At 46.7% G+C, this 17,277-nt stretch overlaps 1 protein-coding gene across 1 annotated transcript in view; it reads right to left on the reverse strand.

Moving 5' to 3' along the window:
• Positions 1 to 3,452: 3,452 nt before the first annotated feature.
• CRKL (v-crk avian sarcoma virus CT10 oncogene homolog-like) overlaps positions 3,453 to 17,277 on the reverse strand; it is a 29,571-nt gene continuing 15,746 nt past the window's right edge. The window contains exons 2-3 of the mRNA XM_012659371.1: positions 15,278 to 15,743; positions 3,453 to 7,115 (exon numbers count right to left, since the gene is read on the reverse strand). Coding sequence (XP_012514825.1) covers positions 6,981 to 7,115; positions 15,278 to 15,743 — 601 coding nt within the window. The 3' untranslated portion in view covers positions 3,453 to 6,980. The remainder of the gene's footprint in view (positions 7,116 to 15,277; positions 15,744 to 17,277) is intronic.

Below are 17,277 nucleotides of genomic sequence, written 5' to 3' on the forward strand. Positions count from 1 at the left end.
GAGACTCTGTCTCAAAAAAAAAAAAAAGGTATCTACAGATGTTCTTAATAGTGTTATAAACATTTTCTTTTTTTCGAGAAAAGGTCTCACTCTGTCACCCAGGCTGGAGAGCAGTGGTACAATCACAGCTCACTACAACCTTCAACTCTGGGGCTCAAGTGATCCTCCTGCCTCAGCCTCCCAATTAGCTGGGACTACAGGTGTGTGCTACCACGTCCAGCTAAATAAAAAAAAATTTTTTTTGTAGAGATGGGGTCTCACAATATTGTCCAGGCTGGTCTCAAACTCCTGGCCTCAAGGATCCTCCCGCCTTGGCCTCCCCAAGTGCTAGGATTACAGGTGTGAGTCACAGTGCCTGGCCTATAACTATTTTCTTATACATTGCTGGTGAAAGTGTAAACTGAGGCAACTACCACCGAGGGCAATTTGACAACAGCTCTCACAATTGCAGATGTCCAATTGCAGACTGATCCAGCAATCCCACTCAGAGAAATTCGTTTCAATGCGTCTGACTGGCTGAGATTGGAAAGGACTTAAATGTCCATTAATAGGGGATCGTTAAATGAGTGACAGTACATTCATCTCATGGAATACTATGCAGTGATGAAAAGGGACACAGGCAGGCGACATACTGATTCCTAACACTCTCTAAAACAGATGGGGGGATAAGGCAAGGTGCAGAAAACGGCAAGTAATCTACATGACCTTTGTGTAGAGGAAAAAAACAGAAAAAGTATTTACAGATTGTCTGCACATCTGTTGTAGAAAATATATAAATAAACTGGAGACAGCGCAACTCTGGGGAGTGTAATAGGGTAGAGGGAGACCTCTCATCAGATACCCCGTCTTTTGAATGCTGCATCCTAGTTTTTCCTCCAACCCTATGCCAAAGCATAATTCCCCAATTCCTCGGAGCTGTCTGGGTGAGCTCAGGTGGTCTGCAAACCGCCATTCCCAGAGGGCTGGCACAGGGCCTGGGTCCCCCTCCTTGCAGCCCTGGCCGCGGAGGCAGTTATTGGGCAGACCATCCACTCCCTCCTCCCGGGACGTGGCCGCTGGGCAGCTCCAGGCGCCCACTTAGAGGGCTTCCGCGTCTCCGGTCCTCCCTTTCTGAGTCCTTAGCCTTAACAGTGGGTTCTCCAGGCCTCTCCCGGGTAGGCGCGGGCTGTCCTCAGGCTTCCGACCTGGCCACCCGCTCCAGCCCTCCCTGCTGCACCGGGCCCCGCCCCCATTTCGGCGACCACCCTGCGCCTCCGCGCGGGGCATGCAGGGCACTGGCGACTTAGGACGAGAGCCCAGGAAGCCCTGAATGGGCCAATACGATGGTCCTGGGGGTCCGTCCCGAGGCGGGCAGCGCTGACGGCCTCTGGGCCCCACTCCTGTCTCCCCTGCCTCTAGCGACCCCACTCCACCGCAGCCTCTGCGCTGCCCGGTGCACTTGGCCACCAGACCCCGCCGCCCCAATCTCCGCAGCCGCTGGATGTCCCCAGTTCCGCGGACGCCAGAAGCCACGGGCACTGCAGAACATCCTGGGTCAAACCCTTTCTGGGGTCTGAGGGCGGGGCCGGAGCCCCCGGAAGCACCTGGGGCCGCAGAGCTCTGCCGCGCTCCAGGCCTACCCCGCGCGGGGTCGGGGTCGGTCACCCTTTCCGCCCCCATCCCTGGCCGAGTCCTCCCTCCCCTCACCCCTCCCCAGTGCGACGTCCACCTTCCCCGGACCAGCGCCGGGGGCCACCTCGCTCGCGGCGGTGCGGGGACTGATGGCTGTAGCTCGGTCTGGGGACCGGGAGCCAGTGTAAGGGGGACGTCGAGGTGGTCGGCAGGAAAACCGGCCGTCGCCCGTCCAGGGTCCAGGTGGCGCGGCCGCGCCCTCGGCGCAGTGGCCCCAGCCCCGCCTGCGCGCTGCCCCGCCCACCGCGCCCGGGGACGCGGAGAGGGGAGCGCCAGGAAAGGAAGTCCGACAAGCGCGCCCGCGTCCTGGCAGGCCCCGGCCTCGCTCTCACATCACGCGGTAGGAGACGGGCCGCAGCACCTTGGCCCGGGGCTTGAGCCGCAGAGCGAAGGGGTCACTGACACAGAGGTTCTCAAAACTTAGCAGCCTATTAACCCTCCTGGAGAACTTAAACTCCAGCGCCCAGATCCATGAAACCGGACCTTGGGGTGGGGCCGGCGGCGCTGAGGTCGCCGGCTCCCGTCGGCAAGGGACCGCACGCTACGACGAAGGCCGGCGCGCTCCTAGTATCCAGCCCGAGCTGCTCCTCGGCCCGCACTACCTGTATTTCCCGTCCTCCGGCAGCCACGACGCCTTCCGGAACCCGCCTGGGCGTCAGGACACGCATCCCTGCGTCTGCAGCCCGGGCTTTCTGGGGCCCGGATGCCCTGCGCTCCAGCTATGGTTGCCACAGGGGCGCTCCTGCATGCTGCCCTCTAAGGAAGGACAGGGTGAGGTCATAATGATAGTGGGCTGGGGGTCGCCGACTTGGCCAAAGAACTTCCCAGAATGACGGGCCGCATGAAAAGCCTGGTGGAGTCAAGTTCTTGCTGCAGGATGTTTCAAGACCGGGGTGCGCTCTGCCGCTAACCTAGCAGGGAGGCAGGCAGAGGGGTGGCCCTCAGGCCCCCACACCGGGGGGCATGCCAAGGGCTTCCCTTGCCAGAGCTACTGACCAAAATTTACCTTTGCAAACTGAAGGTATTTTTCAAAGGTGTCTATGGAGTATTGTTTCTTCCAGAATGAAATGACAACAGTTTTGATAATTCCATTCAAGACTGACTTTCTCAAATTCAGCAGAGTCCTGAAAGTAGGAGCCAGGGACTACATCTTAACAGCATAGTTCTTTCTATATAAGTAAGGGTATTTCCTGAGGTTTTACCACAGGAAAACTTGGACCTCTCAATGTACAAATAGGCACAGGAATAGGATACAAGTGGAGTCAAAAATAAAATGTGCTGAGAGTTGGGGACAGGGCTCTGGCTGATGGGGTGTCGGTGGGCCCCCAACACCTCAAGCTATCCACTTAAGTCTCCAAAGTTCACCAGGAGAGCCATATACAGACAGGAACAGAAAAGGAGTTAAGAAAGCCTGAGAGATATGCCCTGACCTAGATGAGGCTGCTCATGTCGCCTTTCCATGACTTCTGCTTGAATCCATTCATTTCTGGTTAGCTCATGCTGAATAAATATTTAACAGAAGCTTTCAGATACAGATGCCTAGACGAAGGAAAAATATCCAAGTTCTCCGTGGTGGTGCAACATGTAAGACCAAGCACCAGGCTCCTATATGGCACCCACCATGCTCACACCCCCGCTCCCCTCTCCAGGTGCCTGAGTGTGGGAAAGGAACGAGGCAAGACCCAGTTCTAGCTCTTGCCGGATCTCTGAGGAGCACCAGAGGTTTCGCCCCTGCTCAACAGCTCAGGGGGCTGACTGAGGAGACACTGAAACACCGAAGCTGCCGCCACCACCGGCTGATGCAAGTTTTATTGAGACAATGTACAAACAGGCCATGGAAACAAGGGTTTTGATGCTGGGACCAGTAACGTAAAATGGAATACAAAAATAAAAAGGCACTAATCTGTTAAGAAAAGACACTCGATGTATTCTAAGAATATAAGTCATTTAATACTGTTAATTTTATAGCACAAAATAAAACAAGCTATGATCCCCAAAAATAATTTTAAAAGCTTACACAGAAAATATTATTGCCTGAAATTTATGATCTTTAAGTTACAGGTCAAAAGAGTTTTATGTTGTTGTTTTAAAACACACAGTGAAGACCGTCTAAGAAGCAAGGCCACTGTTCCTCCTGTAGGGACAACAATCCTGTTTCAGAGAACTGTCCTTCTACTCATGTAGCATACACAACCAGCTCAGTGTCAACACTGAAAGCAGTTACCAGGGATATAGTTCTCCGGTCCCAGAGGGTGGAGTTGAGGCAGAGCTCAGTGGTGTCCAAGAAATCATTAGTCTTAGATACTGTGTTAAAACAATCAAGAACTCATTCATTTTAAGAGGTTAATGACCATAATATTAAAAGATTAAATTATAAACACCTGGCACAAAACCACATAATCCCTTTTCAAAAATAAAATGTTCATACTTCTCTGAGCAAACATTATAAGAGCAGTGGCCGTCTGTCTCAGGCCCGCCTTGTCTGTAAACAGCTGTAAAGGAAAGCCAGCACAGTGCCAGGGAATCGTGGGCTCCAAAGAGGGCACAGCTGTCCTTCCCCCCTTTCAGTTTTCCAGCCATGAGCACAGCACAGAAAGTGTCTAGTCTAGGTGACAAAAGTTCTCAAACGGCAGCTGGTCAACTCATCCTCCTCTTTGTTAACCATGGCATCAGTGGCTCCGCACAGCACAGACATGACAAGGACGACTCCTGTATTGGAGATCCTTCCCAGGATAAACTAATTTTTAATCAAGCAGTCATCAATGCCCTCTAAAATGTAATTTGTTTCCTCGCCAGGTGAAAAACCATAGTTAATTTAACACCCAATACAGTAGAGCAGGGCAAGTAGCAATAATGAACAATCACAACCGAAACCCACGCGCTGGGTCAGGTTAGCATTGCTCTACAAAGCACACGTGTCTTCCTGGACCGTGGGGAACCCAGGCACCAAGCCGAGGCAGGGCGCATCTCATAAACTTAGTGTGAAAAAGGGAATTTCCCTGCCTCATTAAAAAATGGATAAGGTTCTAAGTCAAAAAGTCACTACTTTTGGCACATATCTTGAGAGTTCAGAACTCAAGCCTCACTTTATTTTAAGCTCTCAATCTTCTGGCAGCCCTGGAGATATTTTCATGGGCTGAAACCATGAGCTGATTCATTATAAAACCAAACCCTAGGTTCACGGGTGTTTGGATTCTCAAGTGCTCCACAGAACATGAGTCTTCCTGTTGGTCAGTAGACATGGCTGAAAGGAAACCTTGCTTTCCAAAATGCCCACATACTTCTTATGCTGTGAGTCAACTGCTATAATCAAAAGGTGTCAAGCCCTTCTGCTAAATCTGAAAAAGGCTTTAAGGGTTTATGCCTTCTTTGGACAAGGCCCACAAACCACCTTCTGCTAGATACTCCACTCAGGTGCCAACAAGGGTAGGGTAAATTGGGTCACTGGCAGAATGGCAAGGGCTGTCTCAAGGCAGAGTTTGGGGACTCAGTCACACACCCCTGCCACTTGTGGGTTCTCCGGTGGGCCTGAACTCAGAGCAAGCCTACCCAACAGACCTAACTAGGAGGTGGCCACAATTCTCACTGGTTAGGCAGAGCTCATTTTTAAGTCTTTTTGAGGAAAACCACAGACAGGCAGCCATGGTGTTAACTTTTCCCAACTGATCATTAATTTTGTCACTGGAACACTCTCCAGATTCTTTAATATGGCAGTTATCTGTCTGATGGAATACTGATTTAAAGAGAAATTGAAAAAGAAATGGAAAAATGGTCATGTTGCTGGTTGTCATCAGAATATATCGCTCTACACCTCAAAACCTAAGAACCTCCAGAGATAGGGCTATAGTTATACCAGATGCTCAGTAAATGACCTCATTAGGTTGTTGCTACATTTCTAGGCCTGCAGTATTCACTATGAGCTAAGGCTTGTCTTTACCAGGGTCCCGAGGGGAGAGCAGGCTGAACTGCATAAAGGTTCCAGAATTCTACTCTGGTATGTGCAGCAGATGACACATTAGTCACACATGTGTACCAGCTGGCTTGTATGAACTGGCCTCTTTTAACTAACAGGGAAATGCTTTAACACCAACAAATTGATAAACAGTTAATGGTAAATTGGTTAATGGTTCTCCCTAGTCCCTAAAACACTAGATATCAAATACATTAATTTGACAATTTCCAGAGCTTGCATTTCCTTTGCTTGGGAGCACCGCAGATGCTTAGATGGTGGAACCAGTATTAGCAGCACCATCTTTCTCTGGCAGCCTGGTGAAGCTGGGCCAGGGCAGGGAGGACTGGGCTACAGTGAGTGACATTTAATGATTCATTAATGAATGAAAAGATTCTTTGAACAACCGCACTTTAAATAAAAAAAAATTTAACTCCTAACCTTAAAGGGGTGTATTCATTGAAAAGCTGGACAGAAAACTGGCCCAGTACTCCCCGACCCTGCCCACTGCTCTTATCACTGGCAAACAAGTTGAGTAAAGATTTCCTCGAAGCACCCCCCTCTCATGCTTTTGGGGACACAGTCATCAAGAGGCTGTGCATACAGCTTGGCACTCCACGACTGCTTATTTTTTTGTGTGTTGTCTGCTATGTGGAGAAACAGGGTACTACTGGCAGCCAAGACAATGAGGGGCTCTGCTTCAGGGTTGTTCTTTTCATACTCCTTTAGTTACTGCAGCTTCAGTTTAGAAACTCAGAGGCACATGGCATTCCTTGGACTATCAGAAAAATTCAACCTGCTACTTAAAAACTTGTTCAGAACACACAAGTCTAATTAATTAGTCTTCCAAAACCAAACCAAACCAAAAGAAAAGCCAGATTTCAGGGGTTTAGGACAAAATTCTGTCTTCATTAAGGTTCATTTCCTTTTTGTCCAAAGAAAAACAAGATGGCAGCTCAGCCACTGCTTTGTGGAACAGCAACATGCAGTATCTCTCCATGGCCTCGAGCTTTCTCTGATGAACATGATAGAATCAGTCCCAGGTACAAATAGGGCAGTGATGAGGAGGAAGACCCTTCCCTCATCAACCTCTCTCCACTTGTGTGCTTCCACCAGTATTTCCAGTTTATGATTCAAAAGAACTCTAAAAATCGGCTACTCTTTGACAATACGACTATGATACAAATGCCAGGAGGCAGCCACTGTGTGCATTCCAAATGCGTATGAGAGACCACCAGTCTGCAGAAAGCTGGATGTCGGCAATGCAGTGTGACTTCCCTGTGAGAGAGAATGCTTTCCCACTTCAAAGGAGAGTATGACAGGCAGAACAAGGAAGCAGCAGGAAACAGGGCAACAGCAATCACTCATTTTCTTCTGGGTTTTGAGGGTCAATGATTTTGACATGTGTAAAGGGGAAAAGCCCTTTGCGCCCATTGACCTCGCCTTCCCACTGGCCATTTATATTCATCCTTGTGACTTTCACAATGTCACCAACCTGTAGGGATGAAGAAAGAAGAAAAAGTTAGTATTTCTCTGTGACAAGAAAAAGACAGTTTACAACAAATCACAAACACTATCATATCCAGGGGAACCTATAACATTTTTTAAAGGAATAATCTATTTTCTTTTTTCCTCAGTGCTTAGAACCAAAAATCAAGCAGTGCCAAAGACACAAGTGCTGCCAATTGCCTGGTACACCTCTCAGCTGGCAAGAAAGCAACTTAAGAGAAGCAGCTTTTGAGCATAAAGCAGCCTCCCCCCAGAAATGAACATGTGACTCTCTGAGAATGGTTAACATGTCATACAAAATAGTGCATTAAAAATCTGTTTCCAACCAAATTTACACAGGATGGAATTATGTCACCAACACCTCACCATGTCACCTCCCCAGAGCAGCGATGATGTCCCTCTGAGTGTCCATTCCCTGCCCTCTCTGTGGGGCAGTCCTTGGGGAAGAAAGCCCAGCTCTGAGCATCTTAAAACCGCAGGTAACAGGAATTCTATCTACTGTCAGAGGACAGGCCGCCAGTTAGGGGATGTTCTGCTCAAGGGGAAGGCAGGAATTTTATTTTGGAAGTGGTTTTCAAATTGTTCTGGAGACCCACAGAGCTCCAGAACACCTAGTGACCCACCTAGTAACCAGGAAAGGCAGGTGCGGCTCCACTGGAGGCCTGTGACAGAGCAGCAGCAGCAGAGGCAACTGGAGGGCTGGCTTTCCGCACACCGCGCACCTGTGATCTGGGCAGGGCAAGGGGGGTATTCTAAAGCTGCCCGGGCAGTGCTGGGATCTTTGGTGACTTCGGGCAAGCAGTCAACTTGCTAGTCCAGTAGCTTTAGCAGAGAAGACCCCTATTTTCAAGGGTGCTATAAGGGTCTAACGAATGTCTGACTAGAACTTCAATTTTTTAAAATTGTATTTTATAAAGTTGTAATATAATAAAAGGCACATTCAGGCCAGGCGCAGTGGTTCACATCTGTAATCCTAGCACTGTGGGAGGCCACGGAGGAAGGATCGCTTAAGGCCAGGAGATTAAGACCGGTCTGAACAACACAATGAGACCTCATCTCTACAACAAAATACAAAAAAAACAAAAAAAAATCAGCTAGGCACGGTGGCACAAGTGCCTGTAGACCCAGCTACTCGGGAGGCTGAGGCAGACAGATTGCTTGAGCCCAGGAGTTTGAGGCTGCAGTGAGCTACAATGAAGCTACTGCACTCTAGCTTGAGCAACAGAGCAAGACCCTGTCAAAAAAAAAACCAAAAAACAAAAACAACAAACCAAAATCAAAAAACTCCCAAATACATTCAAAAGCACATTAATGTGCCCCTGACGCATTAACCAGTGCTGCCCTGGTAAGCTGCTTTTTATACAGACCTCCCTTGGAATGAAGTTTTTTTTGCCTTTTTTTTCTTCAAGGCTTTTCCCCAAATTGGCAGGTTAGGGGTTAAAAAAAAATCACTACTTGCAACAAGATAAAATCAGAAATAAACTGGACGCTGGGGTTAAGACCACATCTGTCATTCACAATGTTATTTCCAATTTTCCCTGCTCATTATAACAGTTAACTGTTACTTCAATCAGTTTTTATAGTAATTCTTATCAATCTCAACTTACAAAATACATTTATGCTTATAAAACTTTGCATCTGTCAAATATTGGGGTCCCATGCAATATTTCATTTTGAAAATAGGGGTCTTCTCTGCTAAAGCTACTGGACTAGCAAGTTGACTGCTTGTCCGAAGTCACCGAGGATCCCAGCACTGCCCGGGCAGCTTTGCCCCACCCAGATCACAGCTGCGCGGTGTGCGGAAAGCCAGCCCTCCAGTTGCCTCTGCTGCTGCTCTGTCACAGGCCTCCAGTGGAGCCGCACCTGCCTTTCCTGGTTACTAGGTGGGTCACTAGACTCTGAGGACTGGACTCCAGATGCCCAGATAGCACATATTTTGCCTCAAATTTGTAATCTTAGCCTGCCTCAATTGATGTTTGATAAATGTGGAAGAATAAAATCTCGCCTTCCTGAAAATCTTGCTCCAGGCAGCCCTTTCCAGTACTTGGGTGAGCTCATCCCTCTAGCCTGGGGGCTGAGAATGTGCTCTCACCTCCTACTTAACCACTCCCAGCTCTAGTTCCCCCAGCCTTTCACTATCTGGCTCTTCCAGCCCAGCCATCTTCCCCTGAGCCACCTGCCACCATCTGTGTCACCTCATCCCAATCACCCTCCATTCCTACAGCCAGAACCCCCCCCCCATACTCTGGCTACTGTTCCCACCACTTCACCAAGGGCCTCCTGATGGCCCAATTCCAGTTCTCTACCTCTATGACATCTTGTGGCACTTGAACTTACTTGGAGACCTCACCCACCCATCTCCTTTCCCCCTGCCCCGCTCTTTAAATAACCCTGCCAGATGGGTACTTCCCAACTGGTATTTGTGGAAAGCAAGCCTCTGTGAGGTCAGGTGCCTGGTCCTCCAGGACTCTGGTAGATATGTCCCAGGAGGCTCCATTTCTCGGCTACCCCATCAGGCACTTCCCCACCCCTGATCACACACCACACTCCCACTGGGCACTCTCTGAAGGAGGGAACCTACAGTCCCTGTATGGTATGGGTCTCTTATAAAGTACTTTCTGGAGAAGTCCACAGAATCAGGGAAAAGAGAATAGAGAAACTCTAGGCTGATATCCCTCAGATGCCAGGGTAGATGGCAGAGCAAAGCAGCAAGGTTCTGGAGGACAGAAGTGGCAGGCACAAGGGCCTTAAGGACAGTAGAAGACTGACCTTCAAAACATCAACAGAACCAGGCCACCACTCTGCTTTTTAACTCCTGCCTCCCAACTCCTCCTCTCTGCACAGGAGTTAACATCCAAACTCTGACCTTGAAGGTTCTGCCTGATCAGCTCCTGCCTCTTCCCCTCTCTGACCTCACTTCATGCCACTCTGCCCCTCCCTACTCTACTCACACTCCTTTCCATTTCTCAAACTTGCCAAGCTCTTTCCCAGATATGGACTATACGACAGATGTGAGGACAGGATGTGCTGGAATGCCAGTAGGCTTTTAACACTCCAGGCTTTTGCCCAGAATCGCTGAGCTGGTACTAAGACACCTTGGACCTCTGCCCCTTTCACAGGTGAAGAAACATAAGCAATCCCGACCGAAGTCAAACAAGTCCTAAGGACCACCCAAGCCAACTTATCAAGGCTCACATGCAGGCAGTGACGGTGTGAAAGAGTCTCACTGAGAGAAGGAAGCAATCGCTGTAGCCATCGTACACCGGGTGCTTATTCTGCTCAGAGTACTGAACCAGGTTCTATACTGTGTACTTGAGATGCATAAACACACAACTTGAATATCAGAACTACTTAAAACTAAGATCTACAACAGGATGTAAGTTTTCCTGCTAAAAGCATGCACAGAGCTGGACACAATGGTGCACACCTATAGTTCCAGCTGCTTTGGAGGCTAAGGTGGGAGGATGGCTTGAGCCCATGAGTTTGAGACCAGCCTGGACAACACAGTGAAACCCTGTCTCAAATAAAAAATAAAATAAAAACAGGCATAAGATGGCGCAGTGCAGTAGTCCACAGCATGAACTTTGGAGAATGGCAGGATTGAATCAATGCCCTGATTCTGCCACTTTCAGCGGCTACATGACCAGGGCAAACTGCTCAAGTTTTCCAAGTCTCAGTTTTCTTCTGACTTTGGAAGTCTCTTGCAATAATTAAAATGAAGTACTACATGGGAATTATTAACTAGATCACCCAGTTAAGTAAATGGTAGCCGTCATGAGAGTGGAGATTCCTGAGTAGAACACAGCCTGCATCCCCAAGCTCCCAGCTAGCTTCTACTGGCCACACCCTTTGGAAGCACCCAAGAAAGAGGTAGAATCAGCATTCAGAAGCACAGCACGGTATAAACTGGTTAGTTTTCAACCTTGTCAGTAACAAGGGTCCTCTCAAAACCAAAGAGGCGGCATGAAGAATGGCTTAATAGAATGAGAGATGAGAGGCCTGAAAACAGGGGTTCTAATAAATTATTGTGACGGATACTAAGCAGCTGAGGAACATGATGGGAAGATGGAGAAGGTGAGCTAGGTACTGAAACTGTCAAGAACACTCACACTTCATGCCTCCCAATGAACTTGTAATTCTGGCAGTCTTTACAGCATACTTTCCACATGATCCTACCTAATCAACTTAATAAGATTTACAGAACATCTATTGCATGGAAAATGGGTGGGTCAGTCCTATTCTCAAGGAACTTTTCTTTGGTATAGGATAGACAATGCTGTTTTCCACCTCAGTCCAAGGCCCTTATGTGGCAAACAAGCCCCAGAATACCAACACACAGAAGATGTCCTGGCTGTGTTACGCAGCCTGCTGCCCACAGTCACAGGCCTGGCTGTGGACCAGCTTCTTCCACGGCTCCACTGATGAGCACTCAGGCTCAGATCCTGAAATGGTTGGTAGCCTGGCAGCCATCTCACTGCTCCTCTCCTCACTCACTGTGCCGGTGCGGGGCCCTTCCTCGGGGTTCACAGTACAAGGACTCAGCCGAAAGCAGCGCTCATTCTGGAGGGCAGATCAATCTCAAGGTGGATGAACATCAACTCGGTTGAAGGAGCTAAGCCTAGAAGAGGTAGCTGACCCTATCAATAAATCAAGAGGAGGCATGTTCCTCACCATCTTTATTAATTTCCTCCCTATGTACCAGGAAAATCCTAATCACTATTAAAACTGTCAAAATACCAACTTTGTGCCTGGCTACACTTAGCACTTGGGGAGTGCACACACTAATCAATGAAAAGGTAAATTGCCTAAAAACTTCAGAACTTCCATCAGTTGTGAGAAACCGGCTATTTCATGCCTCAAATGAAGGCAATGCAAGAAAATTGTTAATCTCCTCAGCTTAATCCTTTGTGATATGTGCTAATCTTCTCAACTTCCCTGGTTTTGTCTTTTGCCACTTTTGCTCAACATGCTCAGCGTGCCTGCCTTTCTACAGCTACTCAGTGACGTTGGTCATCTCTTCCAGGAAGCAGTCCTTGATCAGTACCCACCCACTCTCCCATCTCTTATCACTATCCCCACTCTCCCTCCTACTCACATTACTGGTTTCCGTGTCTATTCTTTCATTAGGTGGTAAGCTCCTTCGTGGCAGGACCCAAGCAGGCACCCAAAGGTTGGCTACATGAATGGATGATTCATGGACAAACATTAACTCTTAAAAGCCAGGTTGCCTTTTAGGTTAGAATCAGAGAACTTAAGTAACTTGCCCCAGATCACACTAGTAAAAGCCAGGACTTGAATGCGAGTCTGTGCTATGTCCTTAACCATCTTCCTTCTCCACAGTGTCAGAGAACAGGTATTTTATAACAGCCCTCTTGCTCCAAACATTCTCTTCTGGTCAATGATCTTTAGGAAAGGGATATACTGCCTCCCTCAACTTGAGAACATTCTTGTAAGTTGTGACCTGCTTCCAAGAGCCCTTCCAGCCCCACTACACCAACAGTACCAGAGAGCTCTGTTGTTTTCAAGGATTGGGGACACCAACACAGATTCAACTTACATAGATACCAAGTGTCCCCCCTTGCAAATCAAACCCCAGGATCGACTAACTTCCTGAAAAGATGTGAGCAAGAAAGAAAAATGGCTAAATACAGACTGATTTTAAAATATCTATTTACTTGCAGGAATATTCTTTCAAAAATCAAGTTTTATGAAAAAAACTTGTGAAATAATTCAAGGAATAAAGTTCACCTAAGCCTTCATCATTCTCTGTAATACTATCAAGGGGAATAACAAAGCTTCAATTATTGGCACATTTTGTCCTACTTGTCTGTTTCTCATTTTAATGTTAATACTTTTCCTGTAACCTAATTGCGAAAGTCCCAAGAGTTGTTTTTAACAAGATCAGACAAGCATCACTATCCTAACACCTTTAGAAGATAACACAATCATAGAAATATTTACTTACATTATAGGCAAAAGTCTCATTTAAATATACAGAAAGAGAAATACCATAAAGTGGAATTTGGCAAAGGTCTATTTCTCAGGTTCTGTTTACACTCTTGCAGTGAAGCACCAAACAAAGCCTTTGATGAAGCTCACATGGCTGGGTTAGCATCATGAGGCTCAGGTGTGGAGACCTCTCTCTGGGGTCTGAGAGACTAGGAGAGCTGTATAACAGGCAAGTATGTGGGTTATCTTAAAATATACATCATGAACCAGGCTTCCTCCCACTCCTGGGCACCTACCTACCTACTCACTCATCAAGCTCTAAGTGATCCCCTCTATGACACCTGGTATTCTTCTCTACAAACCCCCTGTGCACACTCGAAAGAAAACACACACCTCAGAGCCAGAGGTCAAGAGGAAGGTACCTGATATTCTCACTGGGCACCTCAACCCCCAAGGTTCTCACCTTGGTGTGCCAACAATCAGCTGCCTAATGCACGAGTCCTACCCACTCTGAACCCTAGCTCCCTACTCCTGTGCTGAGACGACAGATGTGAAAATGCCTCAAAAGGCTGAAATCATGATGCAAACTGGAGGGTATTAAGAGCCCAGAGTACTCTGTGTTATTCTAAGGCACTGAAGTGTGGACCAGGCCAGTGGTGTGCACTTGTGCAGGGGCAGGTCTGTGTGGGGCTGAGAATGCTGGAAGGCCTGCCCAGCCGGGACTCTTTTATCTGTGGAGGCAGCTTCTTCTGGTTTCTTTCCTGTTCTGGGGAGAAGTACAAAAGCACTGGAGTCCTCCCCAGGCTCTGGTGCCTGCCACAAGCCTCAAGTGCTCATTCTTTCCTTACAGCCAATATGAGAGGGAGACAAAGTCATGGACTCTGAAACAAACCTGCAGGTGTAGTTCACTCAGATACTACTTCTGGTCCAAAGAAAACTGAGGACAACTGGAAAAATACACACAAAACAAATTATAGCTAACTTTTATCTGTGGGCAGGCTGTTCTGTGGGTTAAGTTTTGCTTTTTTGAAGCAGCAGACTTCTTTACTTCATCCTTCTGTGACGCACTTGGGCTGTCTCTCAATCCCCCTCTATTTTGACCTTGGGGTGAATACACAGAGAACAATTACTAACTTAATCTCAGTTTCTCTGACATATATGCAATTTGATAATACTAAGGAAGAGTATCCTACTGTAATCATATTATGATGCTTATATAGTAGTTTGTAGTTCGCAAAAAATTTTCATAAGCATCATTTTATTTGAGCTTCACAAAAGCCTACTGAGGAAAGCATAACAGAGTAATGCACACTCTATAGGTAAGGGCGGAGAAGCTCAGAAGTGAAGTGATCTTTCTTAGGTTAAACAATAAATGAAAGAGCTGGAATTCCTAGCATCAAATTCCATGTTCTGATACAAAAACATTCAGGACCCACTGCACTGTATACATTTTTAAAATTTTGTATTCTTATTTTTTTTTTTTAGAGACAGGGTCTCACTCTTTTACCCAGGATGGAGTGCAGCAGCACAATCATAGCTCACAGCAACCTCAAATTCCTGGGCTCAAGCGAGATCCTCCTGCCTCAACCTCCCAAGTAGCTGGGACTACAGGCACATGTCACCATGCCTGGCTAATTTTTCTATTTTTTTTTTTTTGGTAGAGACAGGGGTCTTACTCTTGCTCAGGCTGGTTTCAAACTCCTGAGGCTCAAGCAATTCTCTTGCCTTGGCCTCCCAAAGTGCTAGGAATACAGGCGTGAGCTACTGTGCCTGGCCATAAAAGGTAGTTAATGTTTAGTTAGAAGAAAATGACTTGGCAATTAAAACACCCAAGTTGTCTTTTGTGCTATTATAATTTACAAAATCTGTAACAAGTAAGGGCTGATATATTTTAAAATCATTTCTCTGCCTAGTTCTAGGTCATGGGTCTTCCTTAACTATCATCTTTACTTACTGGAAAGAAAACCAACTACTATGAGATTAAATTTATGAGACTTTGGTAACAGGCTGATAACTTGGGAGAAACAAAGAATAAGAAAGGGCAAAAGAATCATGTGAAACACTGACTAGTGTACCTGCCAAAATCACCTAGCTCTCTAATTCCCATGAATACCATCTTAAATGAGCAGAAACTAAATTAAAACTAAAAATGAAAACCAAATGTCAAAGGACCCCAAAAGCCGTCTTAACAGATTTTACCTCTAATGCCAAGGCAGTCTTGTCGTAAGCACAGGGTACTCTTTTCTGGATTGCTTTAGCAAAGACAGGTCCATTCTGTGTGGATGGCAAAGGGTTGATCGCTGCTCCAGGAGTACTGGAAACTGCAGGTAGAGGAGTTGTGGTCTGAGGTTGAGCATATGCATGAGCGGGTTCTGGGATCCCGTAACTGTTGGAATTCCTATTTCCATGCTTTCCGTGTGGTGATGATCTAACGAGCTTTTCAACATAAGGGACAGGAATCATCCCAACCCGGCCATCCTTGTTCCGGGCACTCCACCACTGTTCTTCAGGCTTCTCAATTATCACTAGGATCTCACCCTTCTTAAAGGGCAGGTCTTCGGCATCATTCCCAGGAAAATCATAGAGAGTCCGTACATATTCCAGGTTTTCTTCTGCTGTAGGCAGGTTAGGTGCTGAGACAGATCCCATTGGTGGGCTTGGATACCTTAAGAGAGAAAGAAAATTACTCTAAGAGAAAAATCTTACTCTATGCCAGTGTCTGTCAAACGTCTTAATTAACCACTCTGCTCTGTAATAAATTATTTCCTTTCTATAGTCTCAGTAGTTAAGAAGGTTCTGTCATGTTGTAGTTTCTGTAGTCTGTTTTGTAACGGAAATTAACATCCAGAATATACCTTTTCACGTTACATGTCAAGTGTATACACACAAACACATCCCATTTCTGTTTTACAGAAGCCTCTTATTTACACAGAGATACCCGCTCTGAATTTATTTTGAAAATCTCAAGTTCTGTAGCTGCTTTCTTTGGACCCTTGTCACAACCATTACATCCTCTTCCTCCCAGTCCTAATCTATGGCTCACACCCTGCACACTTCCCTGGACACACACAGAGAAGATGACAAAGGCCTCTGTCTCTGGTTCCTCAAAATATAAAAACAAGAGGGCTTATATGCTTGCCAAATTAAAAAGATTAATCCCACATTTCATCTCATACAGAAATTACCATCTAACTATCAAAATGAACACCTGTTGGCCGGGCATGGTGGCTCACGCCTGTAATCCTAGCTCTCTGGGAGGCCGAGGCGGGTGGACTGTTTGAGCTCAGGAGTTCTAAACCAGCCTGAGTAAGAGCGAGGCCCCGTCTCTACTGAAAATAGAAAGAAATTAATTGGACAACTAAAAATATATAGAAAAAATGAGCCGGGCATGGTGGCGCATGCCTGTAGTCCCAGCTACTTGGGAGGCTGAGGCAGGAGGATCACTTGAGCCCAGGAGTTTGAGGTTGCTATGAGCTAGGATGACGCCACGGCACTCACTCTAGCCCAGGCAACACAGTGAGACTCTGTCTCAAAAAAAAAAAAAAGAATGCCTGTTAAAGTTTCGCCATAAAACTCGCAAGCAAGAGCTCCCAACTAAGCATCAGTCCACAGGCGCCACCATTGCCTTTGCTGTGCCTACGGATTCAATGTGGATTTGCCAAGTGCCTTGTAGAACACACTCTAAGAGTAAACTACAAAAGCACAGTTCCTGCTCTCCAGCAACACTTCAGCTTCAAAGGAAGTACAGAAGTCTCGCTTTACCTAAGAAATGTTCTGAAAAGCTGCAAATACAGCAAGCTTTGGAAAAAACTATTGGTTTTTCTGAAGCACAGAATCTACACTGTATTAACAAACCCTGGGCTTCATCCAAAAAGTCTGCACCTGCTTAGGAGGTGGCTTCCCCTGCAGGACCACCATCAGAGCCTGGTTCTCGCACAGCCCCAAGGATGCTAGGATAGGATATGCCTGTTCAACCACTGACCTATGGTTTCCATTTCTTTTATCTTCAATTAACACATGGTCATTTTCCCTCCTCCTCCTCTTTCTTTCTTTCCCCCAAATAGTCATCTAAGAAATATTTCATATTACAAGGTGATCTCTTATGTTGAAGCATTTTAGTTAAAAAATTTTTCTTTATAAAAATTTTCACCATATTACAATATTCTGAGAGGGAGACAAAGTCATGGACTCTGAAACAA

The sequence above is a fragment of the Propithecus coquereli genome, unplaced genomic scaffold, assembly GCF_000956105.1.
Source record: "Propithecus coquereli isolate 6110/MARCELLA unplaced genomic scaffold, Pcoq_1.0 Scaffold606, whole genome shotgun sequence".
Lineage (NCBI taxonomy): Eukaryota > Metazoa > Chordata > Mammalia > Primates > Indriidae > Propithecus > Propithecus coquereli.